Source organism: Peromyscus californicus, unplaced genomic scaffold (assembly GCF_007827085.1).
Source record: "Peromyscus californicus insignis strain IS unplaced genomic scaffold, ASM782708v3 Scaffold_9__1_contigs__length_137607984, whole genome shotgun sequence".
NCBI lineage: Eukaryota > Metazoa > Chordata > Mammalia > Rodentia > Cricetidae > Peromyscus > Peromyscus californicus.
This window is the reverse complement of record NW_026294617.1, coordinates 21,704,904-21,720,515: the sequence shown is the minus strand read 5'-3', so window position 1 is coordinate 21,720,515 and position 15,612 is coordinate 21,704,904. Positions and strand designations below refer to the sequence as shown.

Genomic DNA, 15,612 nt, shown 5'->3' with positions numbered 1-15,612 from the left:
CTTATTTTTTGTTTAAAACTAAATGTCAGTGTAATCTAATAGAGATGTATCTTAGTAGCACAGTGCTTTTCTGGCATACTTAAATAAAGCCTTGGGTTCCATTCCCAGCATCATCAACCAACCAACCAAAAAAGTATTATTTAGTAAAGTGTAGTGACAGCTATCTATAACCCTAGCACTTAAAGGGTGAGGCAAGATGGTCATGAGTTTAAGGCCAACCTGGGCTACCAATAAGACCTCATCTTAACAAAAAAAAAAAGTATCTGAGAGGCTGTGGGTGTACATTAAGCATGTATAAGCCTTGGATTCTATAAGATCCTGGTTCCTCTCAGGGTTCTTGCTCTTAAAACCTTTAGTATTTCCTGAGTTATAACTGTGTCATGCTAATGAGGTGACTCATAGTGAGCTTGCAAATTGTTTCAGGTCATCAGAAAGATAAACCACATGATCAGAAGGTTGGAACTTTAGTCCAGCTTGACCTCCACAGAGGAAGGGAACTGGACATTATATTCTATCACGGGCCCACATAGTTTATTATGTCTGAGTACTATAACCCCAATACAAATTCTGGACACTGGCTTTGGTGGGACTCTGTTGGACAGACCTTGATGCCTGGATGGAGACACTCCCTGATTCCATATGTAGAGACCATGGCATCTCAACATTTTTGGCTGTTTTGTGTTGTATCTATCCTTTATTATAAGCACTGTATAGGGTTTTATAGAGCTCTGTCAGTCATTCTAGCAAATTATTGATCCATAAGAAGCTTAAGAAAACTTTTCTTATAGCCAAGTCAGAAGTTATCTTTCTGAAGGCCTGGAGACCCCTAAAGTAAGAATGGCATCTAGGGCAGTAGCATCTTTGAACCCACATCCTTAATTTGGGGAGTTTGCACTAATGGACTATGACTATTAGAGGTGAACTAAATTGGAAACAGAACAGCCAATGTATTCTTTACCCAATTAACAAAAATCTAGGGCTGATGAGAAGGCTCAGTAGGTAAAAACACTTGCCACCAAGCCTGATATCTCTTTGATTCCCTAAGACTCACATGGTTAGAAGGAGAGAACTGACTTCTGTAAGTTGTGCTCTGGCATCCACTTGCACACCATGGCATGTGTATATACACACACACACACACACACACACACACACACACAATATAATGTTACATATGTTACATACTCCCAATTAGATCAGCTCTTTGGATAAATGGGGTGGGATGGAGGTACAGTTTAAGGCAATATAATTCTAAATGATGAACAGTTATTGTTATGGCTTGGATCTGAAATGTCCTCTGGATGTGCTAAATGCTTGGTGCTCAGCTTATAGGGTGGTAGGACAACCTTATGAGGTGATTTAGTTCCTGGGGATGTATGCTTGAGTTATATCAAGAGCCTGCCTCCCTCCCTTCTCTCTGTCCTCCTTTTATCTCCCTCTTTCCCAGTCCATGACTGGAAGGAGCTTCTCTGCCACATGTTCCATGTCATAATGTTCTTCCTTGACATGGGCCTAAAAGCAAAGTGGTAAAATGAGCACCAACTAAAGCCTCTGGAGCCATGAGCTGAAACACACTTTGTGGGGTGGTTTGATGAGAATGGCCCCCACAGGCTCATGCATTGGAATACTTGGACCCTAGTTGGTGAAACTGTTTGGGAAGGATTCCTTGTTGGAATGTCACTGGGGGTGGGCTTTGAGGTTCCAAAAGCCTACACCATTGCCAGTTAGTTCTCTCCACCTCATGCTTGTAGATCAAGATATAAGCTCTTAGCTACTGCTCCAGCACCATGCCTGCCTACTGCCATGTTCTCACTACAAAGGTCATTGACTTTTGAATTTACATTCAGAAACTATAAGCCCCAAATAAACTCTTCCAGAAGTTACTTTGGTCATGGTGTCTTCATAGCAATAGAAAATAAAACACTTTTCCTCATTTAGGTTGGGTTTCCTAGGTATTTTGTCACACAGACAGGAAGCTAACAATGATGTTTATATACTCATTACTTATATTTTTGTATCTATTTATTAAACTGCAGAACAGTTGCATACTATTGTAATATAAGTCCTATTTTTTTTCTACTATCGTACATTAGGATCAACATTCTTCTTTGGAATATCCATGGGTCATGACACTAAGTCAATTCCATGTGAGCGAGCAAACAGAAAACAAAATATTCTCCAACAAGAAACAGTATGCTATTCAAGAGCTGTTTTCTATTTTATTTTTTGGGTTTTTGAGACAAGGTCTCTCTACATAACCCTGGCTGTCCTGGAACTCACTACATAGACCAGGCTTGCCTCAAACCCCACAGAGATCTGTCTCTGGCCCATGACTGCTGGGATTAAAGGCAAATGCCAACATGCCCCAACATGCTCATAGCACTTTTAAAAAATTACATTAATTTCTGCACGTGTGGCAAAGCACCTAATAACAAACTTTCAAATATTTTGTAATGAACAATATTCATTATATACCAAATTGTGCAGTCCTTTCTGCTTTTCAACTCTACACTAGAGAACTTTCCCAAATCATTTTGCTTTCCTATGTAATAGACCACTCCAAGCCTGGAGGCAATTTATTTCCTTGCTATATTTACCTACTAGCAAGCAATTCACAGATGAGGAACTGAAAGCAAAGCAAACACACACAGTTTATTATGTATTTGGTTCCGAAACCAGGTCTTCTTAAATTCCATTTCAGTCCCCAAACAATATAAAATGAAGGCTTTTCTGAATTTCTAAATGATTGGTGTATGTGTGTGATGTGTGTGAGTGTGTGTGTGTGCACGCTCGCGCAGGGTCACTCGCCAGTGGAGATGCAGTGGCCAGAGGATAGGGTGTTCTCCTTTATCACTCTCTGTCTTGAGACCAGGTTGCTCACTGAACCCAGAGCGAGGGCTAGCAGCCTGCAAGCCCTTGCAATCCTTGTTTCCATCACTCAGATAGTGGTGGGGTTACTGACAAATGCAGCAATGCCCAGCCTTTTTCAAAAGTGTTGGTGACTTGAACTCAGATCCTCCCACTTGTGTAGAAAGTGCTCTTACCCACAGAACATCTCCCCAGCCTCTAAAAACAGATCTTTCTAGGCAGGGCTAGCTATGTTCATGATCTCCAGAACTATGAATTTTCAAAGTAGGGATAAAGACAGCACCAATTTACCATAAAGAAGTGCCATCTGGATCTGTTCCAGGTACTAAAAGCCCTCAGGTCAAGCAAGACACAGTGAAATCCTGCAGAAGTAGAAGCCACTTTGAAGTAAGTACCAAGCAAAAGAAAAGGGACACAACTGCCACCTACATTTTTAATAGCAAGTAGGAAGGGGAAAAACAAAGTGGAACAAAAATAGAAGTATGATCACAGAGCCAAGGAATGAAATGTCTTTCCTAGAAATGTTTTATTGCTAATGTGGCACTTACATCTAGTAATATTACTCCATCTAGTACTTTTTAATCTATTACTCTGATGTCTAAGTATTTAAACAACCACTACTTTTTCTTTCTAGACTTTTATCATGTGTGTGTATCTCAAAGGCATAAGTACAGTTTCAAAAAATGTCACCATGGAGAAAAACCCATTTCTGCAACCTGTCTTCTGCCTCCTTCACATGTTCGGTAGCATGTGTGCACCTGTACACATTTGTACACAAAAATTTAAAGTGTAATTTTTTAATCTATCATGCACAATAACTTCGATCTTGTCCCCGCAAAGAGACCTAATTTTCATTTCAATTTTTTAAAAAAATTTATGTGTATCAGAGTTTGCCTGAATGTATATGTATGTGTACCATGTATGTGCCTGGTGTCTGTTGAGGTCTGAAGAGGGAGGGTATCAGATCCCTTAGAACTGGAGGATTGTTAGTTATCATGTAGGTGCTGGGAATCAAATTGTGATCCTCTGCAAGAGCAACAAGTGCCTTTAACCTCCGAGCCATCTCTCAGCCCCCCATTTCCCACTTTCAAATCACAAAAATGTCACCTCTGTTAAAATCTACTACTCTTAGGCAATCAATTTAATTACTTTTACTCTTACACTGTAGAAGAGTAAGTGTTTGGGAGGGATGTAACTATCTGTTCTGAACAATCATTCAAGAAAACCCAACAAAGGTCTGGGCATACAGCTCAGTTGGTAACTTTCCTGTAGAGCATTTGCAAGGTTTAGTTCACCAAAAAAGAAAGGAGGGGGGAAAAAGAATACCCAACCAGTCCCACATCTTTGAGTAGTGCATTCAGCAAAGGACTTATTTAATCTCTTCAACTTTTGCTCCTCTTTTTGGTGGACTATTTAAAAAAAAACACAGTTGTCCTCCATATTTGCTTTGATTGCTACTGACGATGTGTTTCTGAGCAATCAGTCTATTTAGATTAGGAGTTGTTTATGTACTCGCTGCATGTGTTTCTGTGGTCTGAAGTCATCACTTGGAGGCAGTAGTGGAAAAAGCTAGGTTTCTCCACTAGCTCTGTGACCTTGAGTGAGCCACCTCAACTTCAAAGTGGGAAACTACACTTGGAACTAATACATAGCAACAATTGAATAAACACTGAATGCTTGTTTTGATATCAAGAAGTATGAGAAGATATTCTTATTGGTATTCTGTTTACAGGAAACCTGGTGGTAAACAGCACAGGTTTTACTGTCAGAGGAGCCCTGTTTCTTGAATTCAAGCCATTGTTGGTTAGTTGTGCAACCCTCAGAAACTTATCTGTTCCCTCTGCCTTTCACTTCTTTGTCTACTTGAGACAATCCCTCTCTTCTTTAGAAAATTATTGTAGGGATGAAATGAGGGAACTGAAGAAGCATTCTTTCAACACACACACCACATTCTGCTTGGTGGAATGCTAGTTAAAATTTTTTTCTTCCACTATATATGTGCCACAAATTGTGCCAACCTCCAGGATTAGAAAAGATAACTTTGACACAGGAAGCAATGTCATGGTTGAAAAATGCTTCATTTTCTACCCATCTATATTTTTGAAACCAATCAGAAGAATCTGCATGTTTTTGTTACTATAAATGAATCTGCAAGACTGAATCCAATCAAGTGTCAAATAATCAGAGTTGGATTCAGAAGCTAACAGAAGACAAACTTCAAGTTTAGCTGTTCTCTAGTGGGGTATGCCTAATTGGATGAGGTGATCACAAATGAAAGGTCAGAGGTGAGGTGATGGCAACACCCCACAACAGAGAGCTCATATGAGGCAGGACTAAGCGCTAATACTAATTAAAACAGTTGAGTTTGGGTCCCAACTCTGCCTCCTCCCCACCGAGATTCCAGGTAACTTATCTCGACGTCAGATCATGGTAAAGTAGAAATGTGTCTGCTTTACACATCTCCTAGGATAGATGTGAGCCAATGAAATCATGTGACAATGTTATCTAGAGCTCCAAAACGCTGGCACCTATTAGCTGACAAGTCCAATGGCAGGGATATAATAACATGCAGCGACAAGGAAGTAAACAGCATCTGGGTCTGGTGAGCACTCATGCTCCTGATGATGAAAGTAGCTAGTTGGAGCTAAGCAGGCTCTGCTGAAGGGGTTTTTGCAAAGCTGAGGTTCGAGGAGCCGGGAGCCGGCGAGGCAGCAGTAGCTGGCTGCCACCTCAGTCCGGTCCCTCAGTCCCCTCAGGTGAGGAGCCTGCGGGGGCAGCAGCGGCTGGCTGCCATCTCAGTCCGGTCCCTCCGTCCCCTCAGGTGAGGAGCCAGCGGAGGCAGCAGCGGCTAGCTACCATCTCAGTCCTGTTCCTCAGTCCCCCCAGGTGAGAAGCCGCGGGCCAGCAGGGCTGGAAGGCAGGGGTCGCCAACGCCCTCGCTGGGACCATGCTGCCCCGCACGTACGCAGCAGAAGCCAGGAGCGCACCGGCTGCTACTTACAGGCCGCTCGCAGACGTGCACTTGAAGGGGAGCCCGCTGAGCCTCCTGGCACCGCCGCTCTCCGCGCTCTAGGGACCGGCCTTTAGCCTCAGCTCGGTCTGCCAAGGGCTGAATAGCCTCAGACCCAGCAGCGGGCTCGCCGCCAGCCTGGCGGGCAAGGAGGACGAACGCGGGGCGGGGCTCCCTCAGGACACGCCCCGAGCAGGCGGCTCTGGCCTCGCCCCACCCCTTCCGGCCTACTTCACCACCGCCGCCGCCGCCGCCACCTCCCGCGAGGCCCCGCCTCAAACTTCCCCTTGACTGCCGGTCCGCTTCCGGTCCGCTTCCGGCCCCTCGGCGCGCACGCGCAATCGCAGGAGTGTTTTGACAGCTCAGGCCGAGGAGAAGGAGCAGGTGTCGCGAGAGTGGGCGGCGCGCCGCCTAGTGAGCGCTGTCCTTATGGCGAGCCTGGGAAGCGAGGCCGAGCGGGAGCCTCTCCTGGGCCCCGGCTCGCCCGGAAGCAGGTGAGCAGGCGGAGGGGGGGGGCTGGCTCGGTTCTGCGTGTCCACCGCCCTGACCCGAAGCCCGGCCGCACATGCGTGGGCCCGGCGGTCGCCCCCGGAGCCGCTCCGGACATGCTCCCCGATAATCGTGTTTACTTGGCACTAGTGGAGAATCGCACTTGGTTTCACGTGGGGGTCAGAGGTCACGGCAGCTTCACCTTGTAGCCTGTGTGAACTCCAGAACACGGTAGCCTTGAGGTTCCTGCCTGGGTCCTGTTGTGGGAGTTCCTTCCTGCTTGAGAGCGTCGTTTCCCTCTCCACTTTCGATTTTTCCTTAGTTTTGTATAAAATAAAGAAACCCAAGCTGCCTCTTTTACAGCAGACACTGCATCCTGTTGACCCTCTAGAGCTGACCACTCCCCACATTTCGCAAAAGCCCCCAAATGATGGGTTTAGCCAACACTCGAGGGTATTGGCCTTTTCCTGACCTGCCTGATGGCTGGTATGTCTTCATACTTTGCAAATAAACCCGTTTAAAATGGCTCATCTTTTGCTCAATGCCACAGGGACAAAATAAAGATTACTCGTTAAGCGTCCCATTAGTACTTTGATCCTTGTCATTCTCATTTTGATCCTAATGTAGGAGCACTGATTTTGAAAAGCTTGCACTTGTCTCACTGCACCAGTATGTATTTTTACCTTTAGGAAACAGTATTTTATTGAGTTTTATTTGAAGGATTTTTTAAATTACATTTATTTGAGGGGGAGGGAGTGGCACGTGTCAAGGTCTGAGTAGAGGTGGTACTAGGTTCTCTCCATCTACCATGTGGGTTCTAGGGACACACCTCGAGTCCTCAGCCTTGGGGGCAAGTACCCTGACCCACTGAAGTATCTTCACCACTGTTTGCTTTGTATTTGAGATAGGGTCTCCTGAAACCCGGACTGGCCTCAACCTCAGTATATGGCCAAGTATGATTTGAATTCCTGACCCTCCTGACATCCCCTCAGAAATGCTGGAATTACAGGGATGTGTGCCACCACACCCAGCAAAACATAGTAACTATACTAAGTGGATTTAAAAAAAAAATGACAGTTAAGCTTCAGGCTAAAGTCTTATTTTTTGCTCCTTTATCTTCAGCACTAATCCTTTTTTGTAACCACGTCAAACCACGTTGATTTACTAAATAGAGTATATGTATTGCAATTTCATGTTACTTGATTTTTTTTTTTTTTTTTTTGCCTTCGAAACAGGGTTTCTCCATGTAGTTTTGGAGCCTGTCCTGGAGCTCGCTCTGTAGACCAGGCTGGCCTCGAACTCACAGAGATCCGCCTGCCTCTGCCTCCGAAGTGCTGGGATTAAAGGTGTAGGCCACCACCGCCCAGCCCCATGTTACTTGATTTTATCTTGAGATTAAATTCCTAGCAATGCTGAGCTTTGTTTTGAAAGAGCAGCGCCCTCCTTTGGAGGCTTCTGCACTCATGTTTCCCCTGCTGCTGTCCTATGGAGGTCATGCAGGCAGCCATGTAGTTATCCTGCTTATTCCACTCCTAGAAGCCCATCCCTCATCACCTTTTTGAAATCTGTCAGCAGCCCTCTTTTCTTGAAGGCTTATTATTGCCTGTGACCCTAAAAACCAGTTATTTATACTTAATGGAGTTCTGTTCTTGCAATGTACTGGCTCTGACAGAGGCCTAGAGAGCTCAGCTCCCCTGGTTAGTCAAGGGCATAAGTCTGCGACATTTCCATTTCTTAGCGTTCTTTTTGCTGCTGTTTCTTTCCTGTTATATTTCATGTTAGATTTGTGTTTTCCAGATAGATCTTTGAGTCATAAATACACAGTTAACCATATTAATATGATCTTATGATTGTACATGTAGTGACCTTATCCAAACAAGCCTACATAAACATTTTTTCTTCTACTCTTAGCTTTCTTTTAAATAAGTGATTGAGTTAGGGCCCATCTACATTTCGATCTTACTGTCCATAAAAAAGTTCATTAGATTGAGGTTTTATATTTAGCATTTTAAAATAAAAAGAAATATTTTCAGAACAATTGAACAGATGTGCTGTCTTTAAAGCCATAATTAGATTCCCTGCTTATGACTGACAGGTTTTGCTTCTTTCACTTTACAGCACAGACTTCAGTTTAGTTAGCCAACAGCCCTTCCCAGATAACATTATTGATCTAGTTGGTGGAGGTCCTTTTTTTGTCTTGAATGTCTAATGCTTCCAACTGACATACTTTATGAGTTTCATTTAAGTTGCCACACTTCCTGTAATGTCCCCATTGGTAGGTAGTTTAGGTTTGTTCAGGCCAAAAGGCAAAGTCAAGGATAGTGTAGATACTTAGACAAACTAGAAAAAATTCACAAATCATAATAAATGAGGTAGGTTGGTGTATTGATGAGAGCATTGGACTTTGAAATTAGTGTTCTATCATCAAACTGGTAACAAATATTCACCTGCAAAACTAGTCTTAGCTCTCAAGGTACAGTCTAGATTGGCCCTATAGATTATAGCTTGCTAGCCCTACCTTAGAGTTTCCTGAAATGCTACAGGAAATTCAAATTCTTATTGCAACTCTAGCCTATAAAAGAAATATTACCACACCATCTGTCCTTACATTGCCTGCACCCCACCACCCCTACTCCTTTTTATTTCAAACAGGTTCTCATTATGGAGTTCAGGCTGGCTCACAAGTCACTCTGTGGCAAAGGCTGGCCTTGAACTTAGGGTCTTCCTGCCTTCCCTCCCAAGTATTGCAGTAACAATATCAGGCAAGTGCCATGTGCTTGTCTTACAGTGCACTCCTTTATACAGGACATTTTTATGTTATATTTCCCCAGTTCTATACAACTGCTGAGACCTCTCAGGAAGCTTACCCTGCTTTCTCTCCAGCTCTGAGTCTGGGTGTTCTGCTCTGCATGGTTGAGTCCAGAGCTGTACCTTCATAAGTACAGTGCTGCTTTGCCCCAGTCTCTGTGCAAGAAAATACACTGAATCCAAAATGTAGCATTTTTATTTGTTCCTGTTCAGTTTACCTAGGTGCTCAGGTTACATCAGTGTATTGTGTACACTTCCTGGATTTTCAGTCACAAATTTGTTAAACATTCTGTCATTTGGAGCTGTGGTTATGGACATGTTAGACCACTGCAGTTTTACTTGGAAGAGAATCCAGTTGGAAAATTAATGCTAGAATGTAGCAGTGATAGTAGACAGAAAGTAAAAGTTAAACAAATCCCCTTGGAAGTAAGTACAGAATTTCTTTTGCTTGTTCGTTTTTGTGTATGTTTGTTTGTTTAGACAGGGTCTCACTCTGTAGCCCTAGCTGGCCTGGAACTTGCTCTGTAGACCAGGCTGGCCTCAAATTCAGAGGTCCTCCTTCCTCTGCCTCCTGAGTGCTAGGATTAAAGGTATGCGCCACCATGGCAAGCTATAGTATTTGGTCTTACACCCTGGTAGAGCAGAAGCCTGTATAAATCAGTCTCAGCCATCTGACATGTTTGTGTTATCAAAATTGAAAAGAAATGTAGAAAAATCAACTGAAGAACAATCATATTGTGCTATTCCTATTATGACAAAATAGGAAGATAAATGACTGGGGAGCTTTCTAAATTAAAATGAGCAAAATAAAATCTGTTACTTTGAAAGATTTCAAATACAGGGAAAAGTTGAAATAGCAGTTTAGTGAACACCTAATAATACCTTTTTATTTAGTCTTTTCCATACCAATCAAATGTCCTTGTGTACACACACACACACACACACACACACACACACACACACACACACACACACACCTTTTGCCAAACTGAAGTAAGTTTTAGACATTGTAATGCTTATCGAAGTACATTTTCAAAGCCTGCCTCTCTCAAGAACAAATGCATCCCTTATACAACTCCATCACTATTGTACAACTAGAAGTACCTATGGTGATATTTTATTTGTACTGAAATGTGATTTTATTTGTATGTTAATAAATAAAGTTGCCTGGGGGTCAGAGCTATTAGCAAGCCATAGTGAAAGCTGGGTGTTGGTGGTGCACGCGCCTTTAATCCCAGCACTTGGTAGGCAGAGCTAGGTAGATCTCTGTGTGGTCAAGGATACAGCTAGCATGGAGACACATGCCTTTAATCTCAATACCAACCATAGAAGACCTGGAGGTCTGTAGAGACAGGCAGTGACAAGGCAGTCATGTGGTTGGGTTTACAACCAATGAGAAGGCAGAACCGAAAGTCTTTATAAAGACTTTAACACAGGAAGTAGCTCTCTTTCGGAGAGGTAGGACCACCGAAGGAGGAAGGGTAAGGTTTTTAGCTTTTAACTCTGACCTCTTGGCTTTCTTCTTTGCATTGGTTCTGTGTTTCTTATTTAATAAGACGGTTACTTCTACAAATACCAGTTCAAGAGTATTATACAATTTATGTTCTGTATTCTTTGTTTCTCTTGTTGTTCCAATAATGTAATAAACACACACACACACACACACACACACACACACACACACACACACACACTTTATATATACAAGACAATCACTGTTCATGTATTTGTTCTATCCTGTTTTAAACTCTTTAGCTTAGAACTGTCCCAGCACTCAGAAGGCAAAGGCAGGTGTAAGTTTGAGCTCAGCCTGGTCAACATAGTGAATTCCAGGACAGCCAGGACTATATAGAGAGACCCTGTATCACAAAACAAACTGTCCCTGGACCTATCTCTGCTCATGTTACAAGTGACTCCTAGGTGCAATGTTCCTAAGGGCTATCTGACAATGTAGATTCGTGGACTGTTTGTTCCTTGGCCACAAGACTGTCACATAAGTAATATTGAGAAATGCTAATATATTCCATCAGAAGTGGCCCCCATGATAAGGAATGCCAGACCCCATCATTTGTTGGAAGAATGGACACTGTAGTTTTCATTATAAATGTTCATTTCTTGTTTTATGATTAGAGTTTAGACAGTGGGAGTTATCCTGCCCTCAAATAGCCCTTCAACCAAAATTTGAGCATTTTTGTTTTCATCCATTATATAGAAGATAGCCATTAAATCCTAACTTTAAATTTTCTTATCCCTTCAATTTTTAAGAGATATCATTATAAGAAGACAATTAGGGGCTGGAGAGATTGCTTAGCAGTTATGAGCACTTGTTACTCTTGCAGAAGACCCAGGTTTGCTTCCTAGCATCCATAAAGCAGCTCATAACCATCTGTAACTATTTCCAGGGGATCTGTCACCCTCTTCTGGTCTCCATGGTCTGCATATATTTGGTGCAGTGCACAGACATACATGCAAGCAAAACATTCATGTATATAAAATAAACAACGAATTTAAAAACTTCATATAATTTCATAAAAATTTGAGGCAGAGTCTTGCTATATATCCCAGGCTGATGCTGACAGCTTCTCAGCATTTTCCCCATTTTTTTTCAGTGTCTTGGAGCCCAGACTGACCTTGAAGTCACTATGCACTCCAAGGTGACCTTGAACTCCTGATCCTCCTGCCTAGTGCTGAGACATTGAGGCTTAAACCATCACATGTTTTGCCTTAGCTTCTTGAGTGCCAGGATTCCAGGCTTGATTAAAAAAAAAAAAATTTTGGTTTTGTTTTCTTTTTGAGACAGGTTCTCACTGTATAGCCCAGGCTGCCCTACGTTTACTACATAGCCAAGGTTGGCCTTGAACTTGTAACTGCCTTCTGGGTAGGGAAGTTGGCTTTTTTTGTTTGTTGTTGTTTCACTGAGTGCTGTTGGAGTCACTCAAACAGTTTTATTACTTTTCTTCCCATAAGTAAGTTACTTCTCAGTTCCCAGCTGAGAAAGAGCTCAGGGAAATAGTTATTTGAAAATATAGATTGTCCTGATACTTCTTATAAAATGATAATGTGTTTAATGTCTATTCTCCAGAGAATAATAATGGGTCACTAAAAGTATAATACTAACAAAGTATTAAATGGATGTAAGAGACCATACTTTGGGATTCAATGACGCATGCTTTTCCCGTATGTAGTTAACTGCAATGGTATACATTTAACTCAGGTATGTTGATTTTATAATATAGACATCTTGAGTTCTAGTATTTTTCAGGTATTTTAAATCACAATTAAAAGGTCTCTGTGTGGAGGTCACAATATTATATATGCAGTGTTTTAAGCACTTAAAATGTGGGGGCTGGAGAGATGGCTTAGTGGGTGAAGGAGCTTGCTTCTGAGCTTGATGATCTTAACTTTGATCCCTGGATCTACAGGGCAGAAAGAGAACTGACTCCCAGTTTATCCTCTGACCTCCATATGCATGCTGTATCACTCAAACCCATACACATATACATAATAAATAAAATAATTAGTAAATGTAACAAAAATGAAACACATATATCAGTAATGAATGTCCTTGACAAACAGTAGATCTAAAACATGTTTCTCTTCTGCCCTTTTTGCCATTTATAAACACAGCACATTTGAAAAAAAATCTCTTCATTGGTGATTAAATTTGACAACATCAAGGTCTATTTTATAAAATAGTGTTGGACCACAGATATAGAACTTTACTGAAGCAGGAAGATTTAGACTCTGGGGCCAGCTTGGGCTACATAGAAAGACCTTATTCGAACCAAACAATAGTAGCAACAACAACAAATCAACCAAGCCCTTTCTCCAAAAGAAAATACTCTTGGAGCATACGTAGGTCTTTGTTAAGTGTGTCTTGGTTTTTGTAAAGAGTAGTGCTCACACATGGTAAGTTTGCCAACTCTGGACCTTTGTGATCACTTAATGAGCATAAGCACTCAGGTATCACCTAACAGAGGTAGTTGTCAATTAATATATTTGCTTTTAGTTCAGATTATAATTATCTAGAATACAAAACCAATCTGCTGTGTCATCATAAGCTCTTTGGTTCACAAGTAGAATTTATTTGGCAATTCATGTCACAGCAAAGGTCATTGCTCCAGGAAGCTCCTGGCTAGGACTGTCTTAGGTGACATCATTCCAGTCAGAACAGTCACAGCAAAGGTAATATGCTGCCATCAAGTAGGACATGCCAGAGACATGAGAGTGATAATTGAAAACATATATCTTTACTGTATTTAATCATTCCTTTGTGTGTGTGCAGACACATGCCATGGTATACCTGTAGAGGTCAGTCACAATTTGGGGGAGTCATTTCTTTCCACCATATGAGATCTAGGGAGGGAATTCAGGTCATGAGGCAGGAACCTTTTCCCGTCTTACCATCCTTGACAGTAATTAATTTTTAATATATCCAATTTGTGGGAGATATATTTCTTGTAGCTAGTTTTTGTAACTTTAAGAAAAATTATTCATCCTGTTAGATTAACAAATTTCTACCACATTCAGAAACAGAAAAGTAGAGCTGGGAAAATGGCTTAGTGGTTAAAATGCTTGCTGAGCAAGCAAGAGGACTAGAATTTGGATCCCCAGAAACTCATATAAATGGCCCACCTGTAATTTCAGCATTAGAGGTCAGAAATGGATTGCTGGAGCCACCTGGCTAGCCAGACTAGCTGTCTCTGCCATCGAGCTTCCACATGCACACACATACACACATACACCATATAAACAGGAAAACTTGAAAAAGAAAAAAACTAGTAGAGTAATTGCTTTGAAAAATGTTTTACTTCTTAAAGGTGTCTTGTATCTTCCAGATGGTTTATTAATACAATCCTACAACCCAGTGAATTTAAAATGCTTATTCAGAGGTGCCAATATTAAGAAACTATTCCTGTTATATAACTTTCATATGTTTAGAGAAGAGAGAGTAAAATTATTAATGCATAATTACCTGCCTCTAATGACCAGGAAGTCCAACCCTTGTACATTATCTGAAATGCTTGGGATTTTCCAGTTCTTGGATCTTTTAGTAGATGATATAAAATATCTTACTGCACATGCATTTTTGCTGTAATTCACTGAATGAGGTCAGATGGAAAATTCCCACACTCAGTTACTATAACATTTTGGATGTGGAATTTTGAGATTTGGGATCTGTTAACCCATTTCTTCTTTCCATCTAGAGAATGGGACGTGGTAGAGACCCAAGAGCATTACAGGAGTAGATGGAGATCTGTTAGGGTTCTCTACCTCACCATGTTCCTCAGCAGTGTGGGTAAGTACTGGGAGTTACAACACAGTTCTACAGTTCAGACTAACATGCTTTAGCTTTGTGCTAGTGTTAAGATTATTCACTTGTCTATTCATTGGTTGTTGTGTTTTTAAGACAGAACTTTTCTGTGTAGCCCTGGCTGTCCTGGAACTTTCTCTGTAGACCAGGCTGGCCTCAGAGATCCGCCTGCCTCTGTCTCCCAAGTACTGGGATTAAAGGTGTGCCCATCTTATCTATCTTGAACTCAGGATTCTGCTGCCTCAGCCTCCCTAGTGCTGGAATTACAGGTGTGTGCCACCTTACTGGACTGATTTTTTTTCTTCCTTTAAACACTTAGTTTTTGTTACTCAGCTCTCTAAGAAACAATTTCAAGTTGAATAAATGAAAAATAAAAATTACTTCAGATGTTATTTTGCATGTTGAACATTTAACTTGATGTAACTTTATTGTAGAGTGTACTTTTTTATCCCCTGGGTGGGAGAGGTTTTGAGACAGTTTCGCTGTGTATCCTACACTTTGATCCTCCTGCTTCAGCCTCCTAAATGCTGAGATTACAGGTTCGGGCTACTAGGTCTGCCTAAGAATTGGTTCTTAATTCCTTTATTCATCAGAGTCAATTCAATTCCAAATATATAGAGAGCTGGGTGCCCCTCAGTGGTAGAGTGATGCCTGGCATCAACCCCCAACGTCCCGCCCCTAAAACCCCAAGTAAAACAGAAACACGAAGATAAAACTGATAATAAAGTCTGTTACATTCAAAACAGACTTCAGGTACATCAAGATGGCTCAGTGGATAAAAGCACTTGCCATGCAAGCCTGGCCACTGAGTTCAACTAGTGACTCGAGTTTGATCTCTGGAACCTACAGCGTTCTGCAAGCTTTCCTCTGTCCTCCACATGTGTGCCTGCACTCATATACATGTGTGTGTGTCATTCACACACACAGTAATAATGAAATTAAAAACAAGAATATGGACTTAACAGCCAAGGCTACATAGTGAGACCCTATCTCAAAAAAATAGACTTAGAATTCTTTTGCATTTGTTTTATCTATATAAGTGTTTTGTCTGCATGTGTGTATGTGCACTATGTGTGTGCATGAGCAAGTCAGAAGAAGCTGTTGAATCACCTGGAACTTGGGA

The 15,612-nt window shown here is 41.7% G+C and overlaps 2 protein-coding genes across 15 annotated transcripts in view; one reads left to right on the top strand and one right to left on the bottom strand.

Moving 5' to 3' along the window:
• The window catches only part of Abhd18 (abhydrolase domain containing 18), a 47,582-nt gene extending 41,503 nt beyond the window's left edge, over nt 1-6,079 (bottom strand). Inside the window, exon 1 of one of the 3 annotated variants that reach the window (XM_052729937.1) lies at nt 5,870-6,079. The gene's annotated coding sequence lies outside the window, so the exon portion shown is untranslated. The remainder of the gene's footprint in view (nt 1-5,869) is intronic. The other 2 variants (XM_052729941.1, XM_052729936.1) reach the window with 2 other exon arrangements.
• Nucleotides 6,080-6,187: 108 nt separating this feature from the next.
• Nucleotides 6,188-15,612, top strand: part of Mfsd8 (major facilitator superfamily domain containing 8) — a 45,215-nt gene continuing 35,790 nt past the window's right edge. For all 12 annotated transcript variants that reach the window (XR_008216208.1, XR_008216200.1, XR_008216205.1 and 9 more), the window contains exons 1-2: nt 6,188-6,372; nt 14,383-14,474. Coding sequence is in view for 4 of the 12 variants with exons in the window: in XM_052729933.1 (XP_052585893.1) it covers nt 6,308-6,372; nt 14,383-14,474 (157 nt within the window). In the remaining 8 variants the exon portion in view is untranslated. The remainder of the gene's footprint in view (nt 6,373-14,382; nt 14,475-15,612) is intronic.